Source organism: Vombatus ursinus, unplaced genomic scaffold (assembly GCF_900497805.2).
Source record: "Vombatus ursinus unplaced genomic scaffold, bare-nosed wombat genome assembly UNPS02007612.1, whole genome shotgun sequence".
In the NCBI taxonomy this organism is placed as follows: domain Eukaryota; kingdom Metazoa; phylum Chordata; class Mammalia; order Diprotodontia; family Vombatidae; genus Vombatus; species Vombatus ursinus.
Window position 1 is genome coordinate 3,832,430 of NW_020947390.1, and position 26,063 is coordinate 3,858,492.

At 38.5% G+C, this 26,063-nt stretch overlaps 1 protein-coding gene across 12 annotated transcripts in view; it reads left to right on the plus strand.

Annotated features, from left to right (window-relative positions):
* Window positions 1–26,063, plus strand: part of YAP1 (Yes associated protein 1) — a 141,771-nt gene that overhangs the window by 77,986 nt on the left and 37,722 nt on the right. For 4 of the 12 annotated variants that reach the window (XM_027849513.1, XM_027849518.1, XM_027849516.1 and 1 more), the window contains exon 4: window positions 15,868–15,987. The exons of 4 other annotated variants lie outside the window; for them this stretch is intronic. In XM_027849513.1, coding sequence (XP_027705314.1) covers window positions 15,868–15,987 — 120 coding nt within the window. The remainder of the gene's footprint in view (window positions 1–15,867; window positions 15,988–26,063) is intronic. 4 more of the 12 variants (XM_027849515.1, XM_027849519.1, XM_027849517.1 and 1 more) reach the window with 1 other exon arrangement.

Consider the following 26,063-nt stretch of genomic DNA (forward strand, 5'->3'; position numbering starts at 1 on the left):
CCTTTACTGATTTCATTGACTTCCAAATGACCAGGTGAGATAGAGAGTGAAAGTGGTGGTATCAAAGGCTTGAGGAGAAAAGTGATCTTGATGCTGTGGGAAGTACAAGAGAGAGTCATCTGGCTTTCCCCAGATGACAGCCTCCCTGGCTACTCTTCCAGTACAGATTGTACCTTTGTGACAGCACATGAAATGTTCCACACCAATAGATCCTCACATCTACCAAAAAAAAAAAATTGTTCAGTTACTTCTGTCGTGGACAACAACAAAAATACTGGAGTGATTTGCCATTTCCTTCTCTAGTTCATTTTATACATGAGGAAACTGAGGCAAATTGAGGTCAGTGACTTGTCTAGGGTCATAAGCTAGTAAGTGTCTGAGGACAGATGAGTCTTCCTGCCTCCAGGCCCAGCACTCTATCCATTGCACCACCTAGCTGCACACAAAAAAAAAAAAATAAGAGGGAGAGAGGGGGAGGTGCATTTTCTCTTCTTTTTGGTGATAAGTTCAATCATTACAGTTACATATTCACTTTCAGTTTTGGTTATTGTTCTTTCCATTGACATTGTGATTGTCATAATGTATATTGGTTTCCTGGTTCTGCTTCCTTCATTTTCTATCAATTCGAATAAGTCTTTCCATGCCTTGTGTTCTTCATAGTCACTGCAGTGAATTCAGTTACATTCCTGAACCAGAATTTATTTAACCATTCAGCGATCAATGATCATATAACTTGATTTCCAGGTTTTTGCTCCTACAAAAAAAAAGTTCTACTGTGAATATTTCATTCTTTCTTTCACATCCTTGAGATATATAACTAGTAGTGAAATTCCTGAGTTAAAGACTATGTATATTTTAGTAACTTTCTTACACAATGCTAAATTATTTTACAAAAAGGTTGGATCAATTCACACTTCCACCAACAGAGCATTGGTTTGGCTTTCTTTGTACAGTCCCTCCAACATTGACTGTTCCCATTAGGTTACACCGTGCTTTTAATGACTCCAAACTTCTTTCTGAATCAAAGGCCCCCCTTTTTAATATCATCATTCTTCTAATTTTCAAATCATGGAGTGCATAGTCTTGGAATAATTAAAGTAGTGAACTACTCAAAGGAAATTGATACATAGATGGTGAGCTTGAATAGAGTGCAACACAACACCTATGAGAAATTAATAGATGTTGAATAAACGGTGTTGTTATCAGACAAATGTACAACTGAAAAGGGAATTGTGCTTGTCATGTATCAAGAACAAGAAGCAACTGATGGATAAATTGACATGTTCTACTAATATCCACACAACAAGAGATTTATAGGAAGTCCTCCAACATGAGGAGTTTATAAGAAGATATAGAGAGAAGTTGTGCCATATGAAAAGACATGGATGGTTTGTGCTATCTACCAGTTAATTATTGAGATCATAGATAATTCAACTTGTAGAAGAATATGAGATACTTTTGAAAGTTGAAATTGAGAGAAAGATGACTACATTTTTATATAAGATAATGCAAAGAGAGAGGCATGGTCTACTTTCTTACCCAGGCTGGAAATGCAGCAGCCATTCATAAGCCCATTCCCATTACTAATTAGCATTGGAGCTTTGATTTGCTCCTTTTTTGATCAGGGCCAGTTCCTTTCTCCTTAGGCAGCCTGGTAGTCCCCCATTTCCCAAGGCTTACCTTATTGGTGCTGGACAATGCATACACTCCATTGGCTTAGCCCTCTGCAATTCACTCCCAACCTCAAGTGATCCACCAGCCTGATCCTCCCTAGTAGGAGGGATTGCAGGTGTGCCACCACACCTAGTGATAACTCATATTTGTATAGGACTTTAAAATTTGGAGGAGGAACGAATAAAGAAACAGGAAATAATTGGGTGGATCTATTAGAATTAGAACTAGCAGATATGAAAGAAGGATTTTTCCAAGTTTTTCTGATAGATTAGGATTAGTTCTCCTCCTTGCAAAAACAGTATGAGATTCCTAGGACGTTTCCCTGAAAGGAAAAGCTGAAGCTGCACCTTGACTGAGAACATGCCCTGTCAATCCTGTGAGTCAGTGCGTATCAGGGAAGACGGCACTACACCCACCACTGCTGTGGAATAAGACTGATCAGAAGTGGGCAGGGTCACAAAAATAAATAGTAAAGAGCTGTTAGCTTGTACCCAGCCCTGTTGTCTCTGCTGTAATAGCTGTCAAATGCTAAAGTACTATGGGAAAGGAGGGAAGAAGAGAGAAATGGAGACAAAGGAAACTGACATGGTAAACTGGGATCAAGAATAAGGATGCCCATAAAATGAAGATACCAAGGTTTCTGCTTCAAAAACAGGCAAATTGTACTGCTTGAATGTTCAGCTTTGCTAATATGGGGGAGGGGTGGAGAGTGGGGGAGGGAAAGAACCTGTTTTTACATTTGCCACGGTATCTTACACGTTGTATACATTCAGTTACTTTTTAACACAGACAATTATAGAGTTACAGCTGGAAAGGAGCCTAATCAGGAAGGCAGGCGGGCAACAAGCATTTATTAGATGCTTACTATGTGCCAGGCACTATACTAAGCCAAGGATACAAAGAAAAGCAGAAACATGGTCTGACCCTGCCCTCAGGGAGCTCACATTCTAATGAAAGAGAAAACATGTAAATAAAAAGATGCATACAACATGTACCCAGAGTAAGTGGTTGGTAAATCTGAGCAGGGAAGGTGAGATTGGGGGCAGCTAGGTGGCGTACTAGGTAGAGCACTGGCCCTGGAGTCAGGAGGACCTCAGTTCAAATCCAGTCTCAGACAAGACACTTTATTGACTGTGTGACCCTGTTCTTTATAGCTTCAAAAGGCAGTTGATATGGAACCATCATTCAAGAGTAAAGCTTGGGGCTGGATGTATAGATCTGAGAATCATCTGCATGGAGGTGATAAATGAATCCAAATGGAATGATCAAAATGTATGTTTAAATAAAGAAATTTCAGAGTTTATGAGCATGAAAATAGAACACTTATGGGTGATGGCAGGATTAAGGTTTTGACCATTTCTGTGGGCAGCTGAGGTAGCATGGAGGAAAAGGTCATTATAATTGAGTAGAATGAGAAACTGGGAAGTTAAGATGTTTGAGGAAGCATTAATATATTTGTTTTAAGTCCCCTACTGTAGAGGCAAGAGTTGGGGCAGAGAAGACAGTCAGCCATGGAACTCACTGAGGGAGGAAGGAGAATAGCCAGCATTAATAAATAATAAACACCAGGATTTGGGTTGGATAATAAATGTGCGTAGTATGAACCTCAGAAGAGGAGAGGTTGCTGAGTGATGATGATTGTGGTCTGGAAGTGAAATTGAGGAGAGAGAAGTATTCCATCTCTTTTACCACAACCAATAAGTTGAGGATACTAATGAAATTGCAGCCAGTGCCGAAAAATGGTGGCCAGTGATAGAACTTCATCAGGAGGGAACTGGATCTCAGTGACTGCCAGAATATGGAAGGAGTGAGAAAGGAGAAGGTTTTGGATGAAGAGAAGTTTGTTCATTATGGAGCTTATTTTCCAGACAGCACAGGGAAAGGGTAAGTGGATTTACAGTGAGACATTGTGGGGACAAGGTGGATGGGAAATAATAAGGAAACAAGTTTAGGATGCGGGACAGCTGGGATTAAAATCACTGGGATGCAGAGAATATATGGTGATGATAGTGTGCTAACTATTGAGGAATGAGTCCAGGCAGAGAGTATCGTGATTTTAGAGAGGTCTGTTGAGGGAGACAGTAATTAGACTGTTCAAGGTCCTTCCTCATGAAAGATGCTGATGTTGTCTCTTGTTAGGTGCCATGAAACCCACTTCACAAATGGCAGAAACAGGCAGAAGTAAAGCCCTATGGAGTCTGGTAAGGATACAGAGTGTATTCTTACTTTGGTATGGTGTGCCTATAAAGAAGTCTTTTGGGGAGAAGTGGTAGCCTGGAGAGAGGGGGCAAGACCTGGTCTCCAGGATGGTTACCCAGTAGAAGACTGGAAAAGGCCTTGGAGTGTAGTATAGAAAGAAACTGTGATTCAGGTGGCCTTGTCTGGTCTGGGGATGACTGTAGAACCTAAAACCTGAGTTCTTTTTGGTGCAATGCTAAAAGTTTGCCTTTTCCATGTTCCAATAATGTATGGATTCTATTCATAGGATTATGAAGATAGGTTCAATTCATATTTAGTGATATTTGAACACTTTTTTTATCCCATCCTCCCGGTCACAGTTATAAGTACCTTTTTTTGAAATGTTCCTCAGTTCTTGAAAATACAGATACAAATACTGGTAGCTTTCGCTCAAGTCTTCTGCTTCTACATAGATGCCTATAGTGGCTGATGGCCTTCCTCAATCTCCTTCTTGGCCTCAGCTCAGCCCTATTATTTCTTTCTTCTAATGCCTTCTACTGTGGCACCACTTTTTTTTCCCCCCCGGTTGAGTTCCTTCAATCTTTGTTGAGGCTGGGGAGATGGACCCCATGTTTCTCAGCTATTGATGTCCCCCACCTCAGCCTATCTTCAGTTTGGAATTTTCAGCATCCAGCAGCCTCTGGCAAATCTATGCCCATGCCTCCTTGAACATCCACTCTCCCTGTAATCTTCAGTCTTTTCTTATCTACTGACTCTTTCCCTGCTGCCTATAATTATACCCAGCTTTTCTCAATCTTTTAAAAAATTTTATTTAACTCTACCATCCCCTCAAGCTATAGCTTTTTTCCCTTTTGTAGCCAAATGCCTAGAAAAAGGTGTGTTTAGTCGACATTTATTACTTCCCTTTCCTCTAGCTTACTTCTCAGTTCGTTCTGAAATGGTTTCCAGTCTTCATTTGACCAACCAAAAATGCCTTCTTCAAGGTTTCCAGTGATCTTTTAATTGCTAAATTAGATAGTTCCTTCTCAGTCCTCATTGTTCTTGACCTCTCTTTGTCATTCAACATTGCTAACCCCCTCTTCCTCTTGGACACTTTTTCCTTCTTGGGTTTTCATGGCATTTCTTTTTCTTGATTCATCTTGCTACCTGTTTGAGTACTCCTATGCTGGATCAGTATCCATATTCTACTCCTTCACTTCATGTGTCTTCCAAGGTTCTGTCCTGGTCCTTCTGCTTTACTCTATCCATATCTTCTCTCAGTAATCTCATTAGCTCCCAGGAATTCAGTTACCTTTATGCATGTTTCCCAGATCCACATATCCAAATGTAGTCTTTCTCCTGAACTCCAGTCCGTTGTTAACCAGCTGCCAGCTGGATTTACCAAATGTTGAAAACTACAAATGAAACTATGTCCAAAATGGAACTAGTCTCCCAGCCTTCCCTACCCCCCAACTCTACCTACCCCCCAAAAAAGCTTTGCCATCTCTGTCACGAACATCACTATTGTTCCATCTGTTGCGGTTATTACCCACATTTGCAATCAGAGAGTCATCTTCAGTTCCCCCTCGCCCAATACCTAATCAGTTGCCAAGTCATATCATCCTACCTCTACACTGTCTTTCATAGCCACCCCTTCACTTCACTCACATAGTCATCCACTAGTTCAGGACTATTGCAATAGCCTTTTGATTCATCTCCCTGTCTCCAATTGCTCCCCTCCTCAGTCTGTCTTCCACACATCTGCCAAATTGATATTATAATATGTGCCTATCTGATGTGTTACTCTCTAGCTCAGGAACCCTTTAGTGACTCACTGTCACCTTAGCCTGGCATTTAAAATCTTGCCTAATCTAGTTCCAGCCTATGTTTTCAAGCTGATTGGCTCTAACTCCCCCTCATGCATTCTACAATTCAGCCAGACTGGCTTACTTGCCGCTCCCTTTATACATCACACCTCTGTACCTTCTTTTAGAGTCTGTCCCCCAAACCTAGGATGAACTCTTTCTTCACTCCCAACTCTTAAAATCCCTAATGATACACAATACTAAAGTGCCATCTCTACCTGAGGCTTTTCCAGATCCTTCCAAATTGTTCATGTACCCTCCCCATGACTTTGTATTTATTTGTAGAATGTGGGCTCCTTGAGGTCAGGGACAGGTTGTTTTGTTTTGTTTTAATTTCTTTGTGTCACTGTCACCTGTATAGATAGTGCCCTGTACATTAAAGGGCAAACTAAACCAATGCTTGTTAAATAAATGGATACTCTTAATCTGATTATTTTGTTAGTTTAAGGCAATGTGGTGGAAAGAATTGAATTGTAAACTTGAGAATACGGGTTCAAATCCTGGGTCTGCAACTGAAATGGAAACTTGAGAATATGGGTTCAGATCCTAGCTCTGCTACTTTTATGACCTGTGATCTTGGGCAAGTCCCTCTATCTCTCTGGGTCTTAGTTTCACCATCTGTACAGTTAAGGGAGTAGTACAACTAGGTGATCTCTGTGATCTCATCCAGTTTTCAGTCTAGGATCCTCTGATCTCCTGACCCACCACATATTTTAATAGGCCTAAAAACTCACCCACATCATAGAATTTATGCCTCTGTTCATCCTCAGCTGAGTATTTGCTTATTTCAGAGAAGCTAATTCTTTCTTGTCTTCTGTGCTTTGTGTTACAACTTCCATCTCTTAAGAGGTGTGTGAAAGGTATAGAAATTGTTTCAGTTCTTCTGATTTGGTCTTGAGAGAACAAATAATATGCATCAAAGAATCTCAGTTGTAGTGACTATGAATAATAAATTAGTGATTTGAGGAATGATACTGGTAGAAGTTTAATTTTCATTTTCCTTAGTGATTTCCAAATTCTTCTGGTTACTGTCTTGCTACAATCATCTTCTGACTCATGGGAAGAATATTTGTGTGAAGGCTCAAGATGTTAATTCTTATAAAATGATGTTCGTACACCACCATATAAGGATAGTGCTGCGAGTCTAAACCCTGTGACATCAGTAGCTGTGGGTCTCTGAAATCATGTCCAAAATACAAACAAGAACTATATAACCTCTGGAGAATGATTTTCTTTCATTTTTAACCTAAAGTAATCCTCCTCCTCCTCCCCCCTCTTCCCAACTTACTAAAATCAAAGGACTATTAAAGACAGCTGGAGCCGAGGTCAGTTCTAAAGTTTTGCTTAAGCAGATTACTGCTCATGGTATGCAAATGACTTTCTAAAATCAACTTATTTGAATTCCTAATATCTTGTAATTCCCATACTATAATATCAATCCCAAATCAGCAGACTCAGAGATCATCATTTAAGAAAGTGCTTTGTACTTAACTATGTTGGTTCTCAAAAACTCCAACCAACAGTGAATGCTGTTGTTGTCATTAGTTACTAATGTAAAATCAGTTGTAAGTTGTCGTTATATTTCTTGTCACCGAAGATCTGACTCCTCTTCATCTGAGCTCGTATTTTTGCCAAGAAAACCCCAAATAGGGTCACAAAGAGGCATGAGTGAAACAACAAACAACAGAAGGCCAACCTTTTATTTTACAGATGAAGAAATTGAGGCCCAGAGAAGTTAAGCAATTTGCCCAAAGTCACACACATTTTACAGATGAGGAAGCTGAGGCAAACAGAGTTAAGTGACGTGCCCAGGGTTACACAGCTCGTAAGTGTCTGAGGCCAGATTTAAACTCAGGAAGATGAGTCTTTCTGACTTCAGGACCAGCATTTTATCCACTAGCTGCCCACATGAAATCTAGCACCTAAAATATATCTAGGAGCAGAAAAGTGGTAAAAATACATTCAGGAAGAACTAAAACCCAAATCAGTTTGGGCCATATCTCAACTGCGATAGACCTTTCTACACACTAAATTTTTGCTGTGTTCGGAGGCTTGTGGAAACGTGAGATTTTGATTTAGAGATGAAAAAGTACCCTGGAGGTCATCTAAAATCTAACTACATTATTTTACGGAAGAGGAAGCAAAAGCCCTGAGAGGTTAAGTGGTACTTGCCTAAGGCCACACAGTTGAAAGTGTCAGAGCTGGGATTTGAACACAAGTCCTCTCTACTCTAAAACCAACATTTTTTTTTTCTCACTGAACCAGGCTGCCTCCTATGTTTTGCCATGTGTTTCTGATTTCAGAATCTTAGAGAATCTTGTTGATGCTATGGTGGGAAAGTATGATGCAGAATTTTACAATCACTAATAACATATTCCATTTCACCATTTATGGTATGCATTTTTATGGGGTTATTTGGGACTTTAACTTGATTGAGAGTTGACACCACAGTTAAGCTCTATTGTACAAATTTCCAGTCTACAAATATGGAAATTATAATCAGAGAAAGTATGTTGGAGATTAATTTAGCATAGGGAAGATTCCTTATTTTTAAAACCTTTTGAGGCCTAAAAGAGGTTCAGAGTTCCAGTTGCTCTTCTGACTTCTATCTTTCTCTCTGAAGAGCATTCAAATCTTGATCTTAGCTACTTACTAGTAATCCCTGTCTTTCTCAGCCTGGAAGTGCAGTAGTTATTCACAGGCCCAATCCCTATACTGATCAACAATGAAGCTTTAACTATTTGCTTTTCCCAACCAAAGCTGGTTCATCCGTCTCTAGGCAGCCTTGTGTTCTCCACTCCCAGTACTTCACAGCGTTGGTGCTGAACTTAGTGTAGATGCCTGATTGGCTTTAGTCCAACTGTAGCTCTGAGCTGGTAGACTCAAGCCATCCACCAGCCTGAGGCCTTCCCAGAAGCAGGGGATATAGGCATACACCACCACACTTAGCTATGACTGCTTATATAGAATCATTGCACCTTAAAATTGTAAGAAATACAGTGGATAGAGGTCTGGCCTTGGAGTCAGGATGCCCTGAGTTCAAATCCAGCCGCAGACACATGACACTTACTAGCTGTGTGACCCTGGGCAAGTCACTTAACTCCCATTGCCTCACCAAAAAAAAGGGGGGGGGGGATTTGGAGTTTAATCTAATCTGATTTTCTGTCCACTACAAGAATTTCCTTTATAAAATCAGCTGAGTGAACATATAAGCTCTGCTCAGATGTTTCCAGTGACAGGAAATTCACTATCTAACCAGGAAACTCAGTCCATTTTTAGACATCTAATTGTTGAAAAATTATTTTTATACCATATATTCAAAATTGAGATCCCGAAGAAAGGACTGTTGGCTGCTCTATGGAGGATGGATTGAATAGGACTGGAAGCAAATAGTCCAGTTATGAGACTAACCTCATATTACATCTTTTACAGATGCTGAAATGCAAATTTATCTTCATTCAAGAAATACTTTATTGAATATGAACCATGCATAGCCATAACACTTGAATTTTTATAGCATCTAACATTTATTAAGTCTGTGTTCTAGGTACTGGAAAGAAAAAGATAAAATGTCGCATAGTCTTTGTCCTGTACTGTGTAGGATATGGCATGTACACAGATCATTTTAGTCCAAAGTAGAATATGAATGGGGGAAAGGAGAGGTACAGACAAAATGCCGTAGGAAAACTCTAGGGAAAGAATACCTTCTGCTTGTGAGATGAACAAAGGCTTCACAGAGAAAGTGTCATCTTCACAGAATTTCAAAGTTGAAAGGTTCTTCAGAAGCCGTCTAGTTCACCCTATGCCACCTTTATAATGAGGGTGACAGGTGGTCATCCAGCCTCTATTTGAAGACTGCTAGTAGGAAGTCTTCCCAAGATAACCTGTTCCACATCTAGATAGCTCTTAATTCTTATTAGGAGGTTTCTCCTGACATCAAGCCTAAATCTGCACTTCTAGCATTTCCACCCATTACTTCTGGATCTCTCCTTTGGGGCCAAGTGGAACATGCTTAATCCCTTCTCTCAGTGACAGGCATGCAAACATATCATGTCCCATCCCCACCCCTAAATATTCTCTCCAAATTAAAACCCTTGATTTCTTTATTTGATGCTTATATGTCATCATTTCCAGCCTTCTCACCTCATAGATGTCTACCTCTAGACACAAAGAGGTTGTATCTTTCCTAAAATGTGCTACCCACAATTGAACCCAGTACCCCAGATGTGATCTGACTAGGGTATAGAGTACAACAAAATTCCCACCTTCAAACAGAATCTTCTGCTTCTCAATAAAGCCTAGGATTGCATTAGGTTTTTTTGGTTGTCCATGACATGCTAAATATTGATCTGTAGTTTAATATAACCATATCTTTTTCACAGGAATTGTTATCTCCTGTTCCATTCTTGGGAAGTTTTTTTTTAAAGTAAGTGCAGGATTTTGCATTTATCTGTATTAAATTTCATTTGATTAGATTTTGACATTTGTTTTGAACATTGTTAGCCCATTTATATTATTGAATCCTGATTCTCTCATCCATGTTAGCTATCCCACTTAGTACCATATTTAAGGAGGCAGAGTTTTCTGTGGATGAAGAATAATTAGATGGGAGGGAATCAGGATGGTGAGAGCCCTTTAGAGCATACCATGTGAAAAACAACTAAAGATACTGGGGATGTATGTAACTTAGCAAAAACAAAACAAAACAAAACAAAAAACTTTGGGGTTTTGTGTTGGGAAAAGACATGGTAGCCATGACAACTAACCAGAAGTATTTGATGGGCTATGGTGAGGAAGAGGGAGTAGAATTACTCTACGTCACCGACTGCCTGCTGCTCACCTCTACTTTGGTGTTCCTTAGGCATCTCAGATACACTATGTTCAAGCTCATATCTTTCCTCCTACAAATGTCCCTACTTCAAACTTGGCTATTTCTGGTAAGGGTATCACCATCCTTCCAGTCACCTGTATTCACAACCTTGGAGTCATCCTTAACACTTTACTATCTCTGATCCTCCATATCTAGTTGGTTGTCAAGCACTGATAATTCTGCCTCCGTAACATCTCTTATATCTGATCCCTCCAGTTTCAGGACCTCATCACTCTTGCCTATATACTATTACAGTAGCTTCCTGATGGGACTCCTTTCTTGCAGTTTCCTCCTTATCCAATCCCTCCTCCATGCAACAGCCAAAATAATCTTCCTAAAGCATAGTCATCTAGTTGTAATAAAGCACCTACTATGTGTCAGATACTGCGCTAAGTGCTGGCATATGACCATGTCATTCCCTTGTTCAAAGTTCAAAAAACTTGACAAATGCCTAAACTTGTCGTCCAAAGCCCTTCACAGTTTGACTCCAGCTTACCTTTCCAGACTCATTTTACATTACTCCCATTTCCATATTCTTAGTTGCAGGCCAACTGGTCTACTTAGTTTTCCTCAAATTTGGCATTTCCTCTCTTGCACCTGTGCCTTTGTTTCTGCTGCTCATTATGCCTTGACTGAATGAACAAACGATTGAAAAAGCACTTATTAAGTATTTACTCTGTGTACTGTGTTGAATGCTGGGATACAAGCAAGCAAAACAGTCCTTGCCCTCAAAAAACTTACATTCTGTAGGAGAAGACAATACATAAATGGAAGCTGGGGGTGAGGTTGCAGGCTAAGATTGGAGTATGTACAGCAGCATCATTTGGAAATGGCTTGGAACTGCGTAGGGAGGCTTGATTCCAGGAAAGATGAGGCAAAAACTCACCTCTCAGAGTCCAAGTTCTGGAGGAAGGAGATTGAAAGGATGGCCAGAGTGCAGAGGGCTTGGATTGTATATGGCAAGGAAAGCTTCATTTCCACTGTTTAGAATACTTCCCTTCCTTCAGTGCTTTTCTCAGGTGCCAACTTCTAGAAAGGCTTTTCTGATCTCTCTTGTTTGAGTTTTAGTCCCCATCTTGCATAGAATAGGCACTGAGAGGTTGTGCCTTGCCAAGGGATACACATATGGTAGGTTTTAAAGGCAAGATTCACACTTTTGTCCTCTCTCCTTGCAAGACTAGTATTTTTTCTTCTACACCATTCTGCATAGTTGAAACTGTGTGAGTAAATGAATTCTCTAAAGGAGGGAATTTAAGGAGAAACCTCAGGCTAGTGTATTTTATCTTATAGGTGATAAGTGATAATTAAGGACATGAAATTTTGAAAACTAAATTTGTAACTATAAATTTGTTGAATTAGAATTTGAGAGTTAATTTGATTTTAGTTCATCTAGTCCAAACTTCTACTCATTCTTCTTTTTAATTTCTCTAGTACTTTCTTTTAGTGCCACACTATGAACACATAATAATGTTTTTTGGCAACCATTCATTTCTTCTGGTGGCCTCGTTGCTATTCCTAAGTTTTTGGACTGGTAAAAAAAAAAAAAAAAACAAAAAAACTGGGCCTGATTCCATGAGTTCCAAGAAGGTCTAAACCTACTTGTTTCATTAAGCTTTTGTTTGTCTTTAGCCAGTTATCTCCAATTCAAGAAAAGTCCTTAATCAGAAAGGAGACATTAATATTTGGTCAGTTACCTATTTTTATTTTTAATGTTGCAATAAGTAAGAACTTCTTCTACCAAAGCAACCAACCAATCAACCTACCTAGCAGTAGTAGCATAATGCTTTCCCCAAAGACTAAGTAATCCAGATTTGGCTATCATTTATATGCCATTTGTAAAGATATATTGAACAAGCAGGGGTAAGCAGAAAGTCAAATCCCACTAGCCAGCCTGTTTTTGTACCCCTGGAGGTAAGAATGGTTTTATATTTTTAAATACAATAAAACAGGTAGTGAAGTTGTGGTCCATAGTTGGACTAACAGTAGAATTATCAGATAATATCTTTAAAGCTGGGAGAAACCTTAGAGGTTATACACTGGACTGGGATTCAGGAAAATCAGAGTTTAAATCTTGCCTCAGATACTTACTGTGTGATCCTGGGCAAGTTACTTAGCCTCTCTCATCCTCAGTTTCTTCTTCTGCAAAATAAGAATAATAATAGCACCTACATCCAGGATTGTTGTGAGAATCAAATGAGATAATATATCTCAAACATCACTTGGTAAACCTTAAAGAGCTATACAGATACTAGCTATTGAGTCCAACCTTCACCTTCATTTTACAGATGAGGAAACTGAGGCTCAGAGAGATGAAGCAACTTACCCAAGGTCATTGAGGAAATAATCGGGAGATTTGGGATCTGAACCTAGTCCTCTGGCTCTAAATCCAGTTTAGATTCTGTTTCCACTAGAAAAAAAGAGTATAGATTGCTTCAATCCAAGATCAAACCCATCTGATTTAGGATGGCAGAGGAGGAAAATGGTATTGTTTTGAAGAGAAACATAAAAGTGTAGGACACATGAGTCAGAGCCATAGGAGAATGTGGCTTTCCAGTTGCACCAGGTTCCTCTGATACAATGATGAGTCCCAGTGCATTGATTTGGAATCTCTGGCCCAGGTGAGACACCATAGCTACAAATGTGTGAACCTATTTGACCTGATTTCCTTTGGTAGAATTCCTCAAGGATTTTAAAAAACTCCCTAAATCATTAGATTAAATCAATGAAGTAGGTTTCCTTCAAGACTCAGCTCATAACCCCCTTCTGAAGAAGGCCTTTCCAGACTTCTTCAGTAGTTGCTAGAGTCTTCTCCTCTGACATTATCTTTTATCCACCCTGTATCTGTCTCACATGTTCCTAGTTCCTAGTTATTTATATGTTGTCTCCCCTCCTTTCTGAGGGCAAGAACCATGTTTTTGCCTTTATGTGTATCCCTAGCACTTAGCGCAGTGCATATTACATAGTAAATGCTTAAGAAATAAATGTTTGTTGACCAATTGTTCCCCTTCCATTAGAGGTCTTCAGGCAGAGCCTGGAAGACCCTTTGTCAGGTATGTTGCAGTAGGAATTCCTCCAGATATGGGTTGGAGAAGATGGTTTCTGTAGCCCCTTCCATCTCTAAAGGTCTATAATTGTTTTTGTATCTACCTTGCTTAAGATAGGTGTCAGCTTAATTTGGAGTAGTCCTTTTACTCACGTTTATTTAGGATGAACCACTTGAAATGTTCCTCCAACACTTCATCAGCTTTGAGGTGACCCTGGGTATAAAGGTAGTAGAACTTTCTGGCAGACCAAAGAGAGAGAAAGGTTTTGAGTATGAGCCTGGTTATTGATGTGTAGTGTCCAAGGGGTAAGTCAGAAGAGGGTCATCACCAGGCTGGCTGCAGGGTGATGGAATTGCCAGGCCATGGAATCTCTCAAACACCATTTACCAATTTAAAAAGAGACTACAACCCACATTGTTTTAGGGGGTACCCACTACAATGTTCAGTTCCTCTGAAAGAAATGACTAGGAATGACAATGTAGATATGATGATGGGGTTGGGGGAGGTAAAGTATTGTCCCTTTGTTGCTCAGAAATAATACTGAAAACTCAAAAGCTATCTCTGATTCTAGGGGGTTGGGAGAAGAGTAGGAAGTGCCCTCTTTCCATAGGGAATTCCAGTCATATCCTCAGCACTTTTATGGCCCATGTTTTGCCCCATTCTGATCCCTAACTGATGTTCACTTGAGGCTTTCAGTGTCATCCTAGGCCTCATTAGGTAGTTTCTCCACAAAGCAATCACCTGGTTTGTTATGCCTGCCTAATCCTACTAGGACCTGAAGTAGCCGTTGTCTTCATTGGAAGAAGAGGCTTTTTTGTTCGTTTGTTTTAGCTTACCTACACATCTTGAAAAGGACTATATTCTTTGATTCCTCCATCCAGAAATTTTGGTAGATTGAAGGTTTGATATGGGGTCCAATATGTTGTATCCTTTTTTTTTTCCTGGGGCTTTTCTTCTCCACCAATGTCTTAAGTGAGAATTAACTAATTGCATAGACTACTTGGAAATCAGTTGGCATGGATTGTTTCCATTCAGGCTGTTGTCTGCCTTCCTTTGACAGTTGTATGTCTGCCTTCCTTTGACAGTTCTATTTTCTCCCTACAGACCAAATTCACTTCATTATAATAATTAACAACTCCTAACACTTAACTAGCTATTTAACCCTTTAAGCTTTGCAAAGTGTTATATATTTCTTTCATTTGATTCTCACAACAGTCCTGTGAGGTTGGTACTATAAGTATTATTGCCCCATTTTACAGATGTGAAAACTGACCATCACAAAAGTTATATTAGTTGACCATAACATACTCCCTTGAAAGTGTCATGGGTAAGATTTTACCTGGGTCTCTCCTGACTTCAGATGCAATGTTTTTTCCCTAATACTATGTCAAATAATTCATCTTTAGGAAGTATAGAAAATTAGGTGGCTTAGCCAAAGTGTGTTTTATGTGTGACAACATATTTCCCCCCACAAAACACCACAGTATATGTATTTGTTATTCTCATTTTGTAGAAGAGGAAACTAGAGCTCAGGAAAGGTTACTGATATGCTTAGAGTAATAGCCATTATCTGCCAGAGAATGGGATCTGAATGTAGGTCTTTTGACTCCAAATTCAAAGACCTTTCCACTATGTTATGACTGGGATAATAGGATGATACTCTCTACATGTATCTAGTGGGGGAAGGGAGAGAATGAATAAACTTCAATACTGTGCCTTGAAGGTTTACATCCTTAGTTCCCTTAATCTGAGGGTCCTCCGTATTTGTAGAGGTTACTTACGCAATAGCAGTATCTAACTAAGGCATCCACTGAAGTAAGAGAAATTTTTGTGGCTCTAATCTTCATTATCTTTGATACTGATGATAATTTCATTCTGATAGACCTGATTTACGATCGTCGTTGTCATCATAGATCATAACAATAGGGATGTCTTTCAGGATCCCAGAAGGGATTTTGGAAACTAGGAAGGTTGCTAAATAACAGTAAGGGATAAAAAACCACATTATAAAACATGGCTTTTAAAACAAAATTAATTATTAGTAAAGGGATACATTTTATTTTGTTTGCTTAGTTTAATGGATGGGTGGCAGGGTCATCATGACTTTTCTCTCAGAACATACATAAACTCAATTCAATTTCATAAATTGTTTTATATGTGAAGTTTTTTTTTAAATAGATCAGTTTTTCAGCTACAGCAAATAAAGAGCCAACAATGAATTCCTTCTATATTGCAGGGCCCCTTCCCGATGGATGGGAACAAGCCATGACCCAGGATGGAGAAATTTACTACATAAACCATAAGAACAAGACCACCTCTTGGCTAGACCCAAGGCTTGACCCTCGTTTTGGTAAAGGTTCATCTCAGACAAATGTTTTAGAATATTTCTCGTTCCTCTTTCTCTGTGTACATGTGTTTAAATGTAAACAACATTAATAGTTAATAGCATTAGAAAAAACTCTGCAGAACCCACCCTACTTTTTTAAGTACTATTTTTCCCACACTTTCATTTGTCATTTTAAACTTTGGAATCTTGGAAGTGCAGGATAGTTATTTAGCCAAACCTTTTAGTTTGCTAGGCATCCTGGAGTTAACTGACCCAAATCACTGCTCTTCACAAATCTTTGTGAGACACAATGACCTTACTTAAAGGTCTTTTGAAATTATAATAATAATAAGGCTGTCAAGTAGCATTTGAAACCTGCTCACCAGCTCATAATTCCAGCTCTTCTCTGTGATGCAATCAACATATTCTTATGCCTCACTTCTGCTGAGATGGCCTCCAACTCGTGTCAACCCAATCCTGTTCTTTAACTGAAATATCAACCAGTCACCATGGAAGTGGGTTAATGAGTATAATGCGACTTGGTGAAACTAAGTACACAATCTCAGTGTCTCTCCCCCTCCCTCCTCCCACCCACTCCTTCCCTCTCTCCCTCCCCTTCCCTCTCTCCCTCCCCTTCTCCCTTCCTCTCCCCCTCCCTCCCTCTTCCCTTCTCTTCCCCCTTCTCTTCTCAACAACAACAACAACAACAAAATCAATTCATTCTCTTGATCACCATGTCCTCTCCCACCCCAGATGAGGAACTTTCTATCCCCCAAGTGTGCATGTTCTGATAATGGGGTACAAGTTTGTGTTTGGTTTATTTTCTGATAATTCATTATTTTCAGTTTCTTTAGTTGGATTTCTGAGGTATTTTTCCAGAGCTATGGAAAAATGAGTATAAAAAGGAGCAGATCATTGTGGTTTTGAAGCTTTACTCTTGGACTCAGTGCAGCTAAATGAAAACAGTATGCAGATCACTGAGTAGGTCAGGCTGAGGGGATAAAAAATCTTTGAAGCTTTACAGGGGTTGACCTAACAACAACTGGCAGGACCCTTACGAGAAAGAGGTATTAACTCTGTGAATGCCATCTAAATGCAGCCCTGGAAAACCTTAGGTCTGCTTAGTTAAAATAACTAAGCTGTCCAAAGCATTACGAATCTCATGTGACTGTGTAAGTACCTTTTACCAAAAAGGGAAGAGGAGGGGAGGGAGAGTGCAAAACTCAGACCTTCACTTGCCCTTAGGGGAAATATAGAGGAGGCTAAACTGACCAGTCTTGCAGACAGGTTGAACCCACTATTCAAGTAAAGTCAAAGGTGGAGCATACTCAGAAGCCATCAGCTTTGGCAGATATATGGTTTGGCTTAAAAACTGGTCTTTTGAGCTGCAGACCTGTTTGTTTGTTATAGAGGTAATGCGGCATGCTAGTAATTTGCAACTTTGAATTCTGTTTATTACATGAATAAAGCCTTGTGGTTGAAACAGGAAACCAAGTAACTAAGAGAGGTAATAAATGTAAGTGACTAGAGAGATACCAGCTCTTTTTCTCTAAATCATCCTAGAAGAAATAGACTCGGCTTTTCCGTGTCTTAAAACAACAACAACAACAAAAACCAGTCATGTTACATTTTTTCAATTTAAGCATTTCTGAAGTAGAGTGAGAATAAAATCTTAGCTAAGCAGCAAAGGTCATGAATTAGAACAAAACATTTCATTTTTGAGCAATGATTTCAACTATGAGAGTGGAATGAAATAGCTTGCTGTGATCATTGTAATGTTCCATTAACTATTAACATGGGGTTGGCCTTTCCTTTAAAAATAAGTAAGTTTTCCACCTCTGTTGTCCCCCATCCAATCCCTCATCCCCAACTAGCAAAAACCAAACCTTCTAGCTAGAATTCCATGTCCAAAAAGCTTCACAAGCTTCTCTTACTGTCTTCAGTTTCCCTTTTCGGGCCCACTGTGTATGTGTATCCCAGACAGGCTTGACAACATGCCAGGGCTTTTTATTTTGTGGCCCGACTTTTAATCTGTTCCAGACCTTTTCAGTCAGAGAGCTCAAGTGTAACTGGAGGGGGGCGGGGTAAAATAGAAAAAAAGCATGTGGGTTTCTCTGATCTAGAGTGACGGCAAATAGAGACAAGCTGCTAGCTGCTGTTGAATTTGAAGGAGTTTTCCTTGAAATCTGGAATTGTACATATTGTATTCATGGGTTACATTTTATTATTTCAGCCAAGGAAATATAAAGAATTCCTTTCCCTTCCTTCTGGCCCACTCCCTTTTTTGACCTTTTGAGTCACTCTAGCATGTTAAGTGGTATGTTTGTGTTTACAGTGTTAGTGGGAAAACTTTACCTATTTTTCTAAAACTTCTTTGTTAAAACAGTGTCTACCAGCCATAATTTGATTAAGGTAGACCTGTAGCTTTGGAGTTTGAAACAGAGCACACATATAGATGTTGCTCTGTTTTGTTCTATGTGGTCTTCCCATTTGTTGCCCATCTCCTTTTTCTGTTTCTATTATTTGTTTTCGAGCAGTCAGAGAGTCATTTACTGTGATTTCAAAGCCTTAATGAAACGTGTAAGTTGTTCCTATAAATTTTATTTTAAAGAAATTATTCATTCCCATTTGTTTTAACATCTTCACATCTCCCCTTACCAACACAGACAGCCACCCTTTGTAACAATGATTTTTTTTTAATCAATTTCAGCAAAACTCATTAACCAAGTCTTGACCAGGAAGGGGACAAAGGAATAAGCATTTATATAGCACCTTTTATGTACCAAGCAAGCACTTTACTAAACACTTTTTACATGTATTTTGCAACATCCGTGCAAGGAAGGTGCTATTAATATCCTCTATTCTACCGTCGAGGAAACAGAGGCAAACAGCAAGTGAGTAGTGACTTGCCCAGGATCACACAGCTAATAAGTTTCTGAGGGCAAATTTGAACTCAGGTCTTCCCAACTTCAGACCCAGCTCTCTATCCATTCATTGGTAGATGCTGTGTTTTCACACCCTCTTCAGAAAGGTACAGTTTTTCTCTTCTTTGAGGACAAGCTTGTCCAGTATGTTTATACTTAGATTCTTTTTGGTTTATATTGTAGGAGTTTTTGTGTATTTTATTTCCTGATTCTGTTTACTACATTCTGTATCAGTTCATACGTCTTTCGATGCTTTTCTGGTTTTTCATGTTGTCATTTCTCATGATACATGATTTCTATTGCATTCATGCAACACAATTTTTTTTTAGCTGTTCTCCAATCAATAAGTATCTACTTTGTTTTCAGGGTTTTTTTTTGCTATTGCAAAAAATGCTTGCTGTGAATATTTTAGTGTATCGGGGAATCTCCTTATGGTATATGCCTAGCAGCGAGATCTCTAGGTCAAAGGATAGTAGATATTTTAGATGCTTACTTAGCATAAATTGTAAAGTATAAATTCCAGCAATTTTCAGCAAAGATTGGGCCAATTTACAGATCCAACAACAGTGTTAGTAAACCTATCTTTCTATAATAGTCCATATAGTTTCAAGCAAGAAACTGACTTACCACCCTTTAAAATATTTAGCCCTTCTTCCTCTCCTGAAGAACTGTACAGAAGTTCAACCTTTCTCTTCATTGATGGATCACTTTTTTTAAAATCCCTATTTCCTTTTTTAAAAAAATCCAAATCAGCAAATATTACATCTTTGTATTTTCAGCATCTATTATTGTTTGTTTTATTTCTTTATGAGACCCTCTGCCAAAAAGTGCTAAATGATTCCATGGTTCTTTTGGAAAAAAATTTTTGAGAATTTTATAACACCCCTACCACTGTTGGGAATCCAGGGTGCTAGTGTTTCATTTTTTATTGAACTGTGTGATGAACTGTGATAATAGCACAAAATATCAAACTCCTATATGTTAGCAATTCCAGAGCTTCTCTTTTCTCTGATGACTTTTGGCTAGTATGTATCATCAGGACAACCTCAAATTTAGATGGATATTTTCTTCTGCGTTTTGGAGATTATGGTTTTATTATTTTTTTTAATCTCATCATGTGTTTGTTTGAACAATTCTCCAGTAAAAGAAAATGATAATGAAAACATAAACATTATAAAGTTCTTTTCAGGATAAAGACCTGTGCCAAAACACTGACAATTAATGAATTGTTCATATATGAAATGTTATTGTTCTTATTGTTTATGTAAAGGGATGAATTAAACATTGTTAGTGTTAACTGTTAGTGATATGTGCTTCTGGAAATAAGTGTGTATGGCACCAGAAGGGTAAAAATAAGTACATTTGTGTTAAACAAAATAATATTCTGGAGCCACAGCTTCAAGGGAAGAAAGAACCTCGTGCCTGTTAAGTTGCTTTGAACTGTTGTTTTCAAGAGGCTTCTGCTGGGATGTAATTCCTAAGGACTTAATGAACATTGCCATCTGGGTTTGGGGGAAGGGTGCTTTGTAAATGTAGACTTTGAGTCTTTTTTTAAAATAGATTCTTTAGCCGTAGAAAAGGACATTTTAAATCAGTCTAAATTAATATCAAAGTGTCCCCCCAGCCCTAAAAATGTTTCTTAAAAAAGAAATTTAGTGTTAGTACTAAAGACCACAGCTTTTCCTCAGTTTCTCCTTTAATTATCAGAACAAAATCCTTTTTTTGAATAATAAAATAGTTAATAAGTTTAAGTTACTTCTCAGGGAATAAATTCTGCGATATCAAATAAAAGTAATTTTTTTTTATTTTGATAAAATTGCTCCAAATGACCAACTGGTACCTGAAATTTTGCCTAGTTTACCATATTGTAAAAACCCCAAGGTACTCAGAGACTAGAAAATGTAAATTTTTTAATGGAATTTATGGGTAGTGGGAGTACTAACAAACCAGCACATCAATATGCTAAAGTGAACTACCAGAAATCTTCACATAAAAAGCAATGTATTGCTTATAAAAAGAAACCCAAGTCTTTAATAATGAACCTAAACTGTCATGTAATGGCTAGAGAGACTGATAAGAGATCTGCTACTTACCAGCTATATATTTTAATTCCTACTTTAGCAATTCACAGTTTAATACTATTTATTAAGATTCCCCAAAAAGAAAAAGTTTGTGATATATGATGTACCAGTCAGAGATTCCCAAACTTATTTGATCTACCGCCCCCTTTTCAAAAAAAAATTTACTCATCACCCCCTGTGGTTAGGTTAACATTTATTTTTATTCAATGATCCCCGATTATACCTGAGGCTACTACCAACCCCATCCCCCCATCATTCCAGCATCCACCAGGAGGCAGTATTGCCCACTTTGGAAACCTATGATTATACTTGATGGAGTGGCAGCGTGACATAATGGAAATAGGACTGGACTTGGGAGTCAGAAGACCTAAATTCAAATCCTGCTTCTGACGTTTAGCTGTATAACCGTGGGTAAGGCCCTTACACCATGAGTTTCTACTTCCTTTTATATCCAGTGGGGATTAAATATTATTATCTACCTAATAATACAATACAACATTTATTAATAATATGCAATCACCATTTATTAAACCCCTAATATATGCCAGGCAATACACTAAGCTCTGGGGATATAAATGAGAAAAAGACAGTCTCTGCCCTCAAAGAGTTTGCAATCTAATAGTGGAAGACAACACACAGAAGGAAACTAGAAAAGCAGGAAGGGCTGGGGACCAGGGGGTACCTAGTGCGAGAGTGGGGCATCGTGTTCCATGGAGTCCAAACCAAACAGAACTGCTGAGGGAAAGTGGAAAGTTAGTTGCAAAGTCCAGGTCCTAGCCCTTTATAAAAGACAGCTTTGGGAGGAGTACCCCACCCTCAAACCTGCCCTCCAATCAGAGGGCAGAGGAGGCTGAGGGAGGTGGGAATTAGCAGCATGGTGATAAGATTTCAGCTGATCAACCAGAGTTGTTGAGGATCCAATGAATTAATGTCTATGAAATTGTATTAAATATGAGTCTGGGACAAAGAATGAAGGAGAGGAAATGACTGAATGACATGTAATAGATATGTCATAGAGTGGAAGGAACATTGGATGATATAACCTGTGTGACCTGGGGTAATTCACTTCTTTTTGCTCTGAACCTTGATTTCCTTTCCTTTCAGAAGAGAGTTGAACACAGTCCCTTTCTGCTTTAAATCCTTTGAACTCAAAGTCTCTCCAAGCAGAGAGTATTTGCAAACATTATCAGACAGAAGTCATTTTTTTCTGCCTGTCTCTCCCCAGTGACTTTAATTACCTTACGTTTTCCTCTCTAACCTGTCATAGAAATCTTTGTCCTCTTCCTAAGAAGGCCAAAAGTTTGGCAAGATTTAATTGCTACGTTTAATTTGTTGCTTGTGCCTTCAGGCAACAATCATTCTGTGCATCATTGCTTGCTTCACTCATGGCTGTAAAGCTAGGCAAGACGTACAAAGCCAGGCAGGCAGTGCTGTCCTAGCAGCGTGGTTTCCTCTTTCAGGTGCATTGCTATAAACTCTACTCCCTGGGACCCTGCTCAGAAAAATGACATAGCCCTCTCCTTTCATCCTCCCCCTCTTCCACCCTCTTGCCTTGAGATAACAGGATAGAGTAATATAAGGATTATCTTCCCCAAGGCATCTAATGTTTGTTTACATAACAGTAGTTACTTTAAGTAAAGGAAGAAAGAAAAAGGTAGGGGTTGTCAGAAAATTAGGCAGCTGCAGGAATTTGAGAACCAATAAACATTTTAGGAGCCATAACCAATTGAAGATCCGGAACAAAGACCAAGCATCGAAACATAGTTACACACAGATTTACTTTATCATTTTTTGGGGGGGGGAGGGGAGTGAACACATTGGATTTACTTATGATTGCCACCTCTCTGAGATGCTGTTTAGTCCAAACTGTACCTGAACAAAAGCACATCTTTTGTTTTTGAAATACATGTTTATTTGAAGGGTGATTCTCTCCCTCTCTTCATCTCCACAGATTTCCTTTAGTATTTGCCAGTTACAGAGGGGGAAGGGGCCCAGTAGATAATCTATATTCCGTGACCCACCTTGAAGAAGTCTCTCAAAGTAACAGAGTCTGATTCTCATGATGCACTTTGCAAGTTGTTAAATTTTTTTAAATGCTTTAATTTTTCAAGATGTAACCAATACATTTTCTTTCCACATAATAGAAAATTTCCAAAAAATACCCGAGAAAACCCCATTACAGAATATATATTCTATGGGGGGAAAAGTTAAAATTATTGATTAATAATTTAAAGAAGGGATGTATCTTTTAAAGTATGACAATGATCCTAACCTGTTGTAGGTAAGAGTTTGGCTGCCTCTCTGTGTTGTATTTATTTACATTGTTTCGTGTGTGTGTGTGTGTGTGTGTGTGTGTGTGTGTGTGTGTGTGTATCTATGTACACACATACTCTCTCACTCCTGCTATCTTCATTTTCTATCATCTGAGTAATAGAAATACTTAATTTATACATCATTTTCCTTATGGCACAGTGATATTGTATTATATCCTTATAACATAATTTGATGAGCCATTCCCAATCATCAGACACACTGTGTTTCTAGTATCTAATCTAATCTTCCACTTCATGCAGAATTCCCTAATTGGCACTCAGTTGTCAAGTTTAAGTACTTTTACTGAAAGAAGCCTGCTATCTCACGACGCAGTCTATTCCATTTGGGAATAGCTCTAATTATTACAAAGTTTTTATATATGTTGTGCTGAAAACTGCCTTCTAATAATTTCCATTTATTAGTCCTAATTTTGACCTCTGGTACTGCACAGTCCTTCAGTCTACTATCCCTCCAGATTATTATTGTTATTTATCACCTCCTCTTCCTCCCAAAAAAATCTATTTGCTTCTCAAGTAGTAAGCATTTAACTGTTGAATTGAATTCTATTAATCATCTGCAGCAACTTCATTTATTTTTCATAAGACATAGTTTCTTGACCTTTCACTCAGTTGGTCATAGCCTTGTGTATTTGCCAGTCTGTAGGTCATGGAGTTACTCAGTAAGAAATACCATATTCAAGATGTAGTTTCACTAATTCGGAATATAGTGGGACCTGTTATCTCTCCTTTTCTTGCTAGTCTTATCTCTATTAATATATTTGTTGATTATGGTAAACCTTTTGGCTACCCTTTCACATTGTTGACTTATTCTGATTTTGAAGTCAATGAAAAACTCAGGTCTTTTTCTCATGTGCTGCTGTTTATACTTTTGCAATTGTTGTTTCTTTTAAATTTATCTTTGTTATTTTCAGCCTGTCATTTTGACCTATTGATCTTTTTGAACCCATCATTTCTCTATCATCTGCTAACATATCATCTGCCTCCAAGCAGTTGAGCCTTTCAATCTCTTGTTCTGAACATAGGAACAACAGGTATTTTTGTTGTCATTAGCTTTTGACAGTCTTGAGTTATTTAGAGCTTTCTGGAGCTTCCTGACTCTCTTCTTCTAGGTCCATGCCACTCTTTTGCATGGATGCAAGAGTCAAATATCTTTGTATGTGCCTTTTTAAAACATGATCTCATTAGAGAGTTCCATGTACCACCACATTTCTTTCTTTAGCTGTTTCTTTTTGATTGGGGGGATTAAGGAATGGAGCCAAGCTGTATAGCTTAAGTTCTGAATGTTTTTAAAGTATGAATGTTTTGAGAATTTCACAATGATCTTTGAAATAACAGTATTCTTTAATGCAGATACTACTGGCTCGTAGATTGAGTTTGATTATATATTAATTGAATAGTTGTGAATTGTGAATATATATATATATACACACACACATATTCCCAATCATATACATATATGTATATGCATATACAGAGAGAGAGATATCTATGTAACTAACATTGTGCTTCTTAGCTTTTTCATTCTTACCTTCCCAGATCCCTGACAACAGAATTTCTATTCACAAACCTATGTTGATGGTTTAGGTTTCTTAATATATTATCATCTCTCAATAATGTGATTAAAATGAAATAGCTATTATCTACCTGAATTATAAAGAATCAAATAGTTAATAGCCTTTCTCTTTCAAAGAAAACAAACATTACCCTTGTGTTTATTACTTTTTGTTTCTCTCTGTTGTATAGACTTCCCAACCCCTGAAAGTGGTCCAAAGACCCTTTTGCTTTTCATGTCTTTGCTTACTCTGTTGCCTAATGGAATGTCCCCTTTACCCCTTTTATTCACCTTTTGAAATCCTACTTATACTTAGAAGCTTTACTTAAATGCTATCTCTACCTTGGGGGTGGAGGAGAGAACTCTTGGATAACCTGGGGTTTCCTATAACACTGTGTTTAGCATTTACTGTGTGTCCTTTTTAAAAATTATACAGCCCTATGAGGTCAGGAACCTGGGCTTATTTAAATTTAGTGACTATTTAGCACCTAGTGCAGTACTCTGCACACAATCATTGCTTGATACATTTTTAAAAATTGTATTGAATTGTTTGAATTGAAGAGATTTGCCTAAAGTCACACAGGTGGTAGTAAACTTCTGAGGTGGAATTTGAGCAGCTAAGTGGTGCAGTGGGATGGTGTGCTGGGTCTAGAGTCAGGAAGACTCCTCTTTGTGAATTCAAATGTGGCCTCTGACACTCAACTTACTGTGTGACCCTAAACAAGTCACTTGACCTTGTTTGCCTCAAGTTTCTTATCTGTAAAATGAGCTGGAGAAAAAAATGGAAAACCACTCCAGTATCTTTGCCAAGAAAACCCCTGAGTTGAACAACAATAACAAACTTCTGAATCCAGAAGCAGTTATTTTTCTGAAGTACCACCTGCTTCCTTTAGGGAGGGATAGCAAACCTCCTGGATGACAAAATCAGGATTTTAAAATATCTTGAAAAGTTAGCATACAAGACCAAATCAGAGCTCTGAATTTGGAGACAGGAAGACCTATCTCTGACACTTTATCACCTTGTGACCCTGAGCAAGTCATTTAACTCCCTAAACCTCAATTTCCTTATCTGTAAAATGAAGGTAATAATAATAATGCCTATCTCACAGGATTGTCAGCAAAATCAAATGAGATGTCACAGGGTACAGTAGAAAGATCAATGACTCTGGAGTCAGAGGATGTAGTTTTGAATTCTGCCTCTGACACTGGCTAGCTA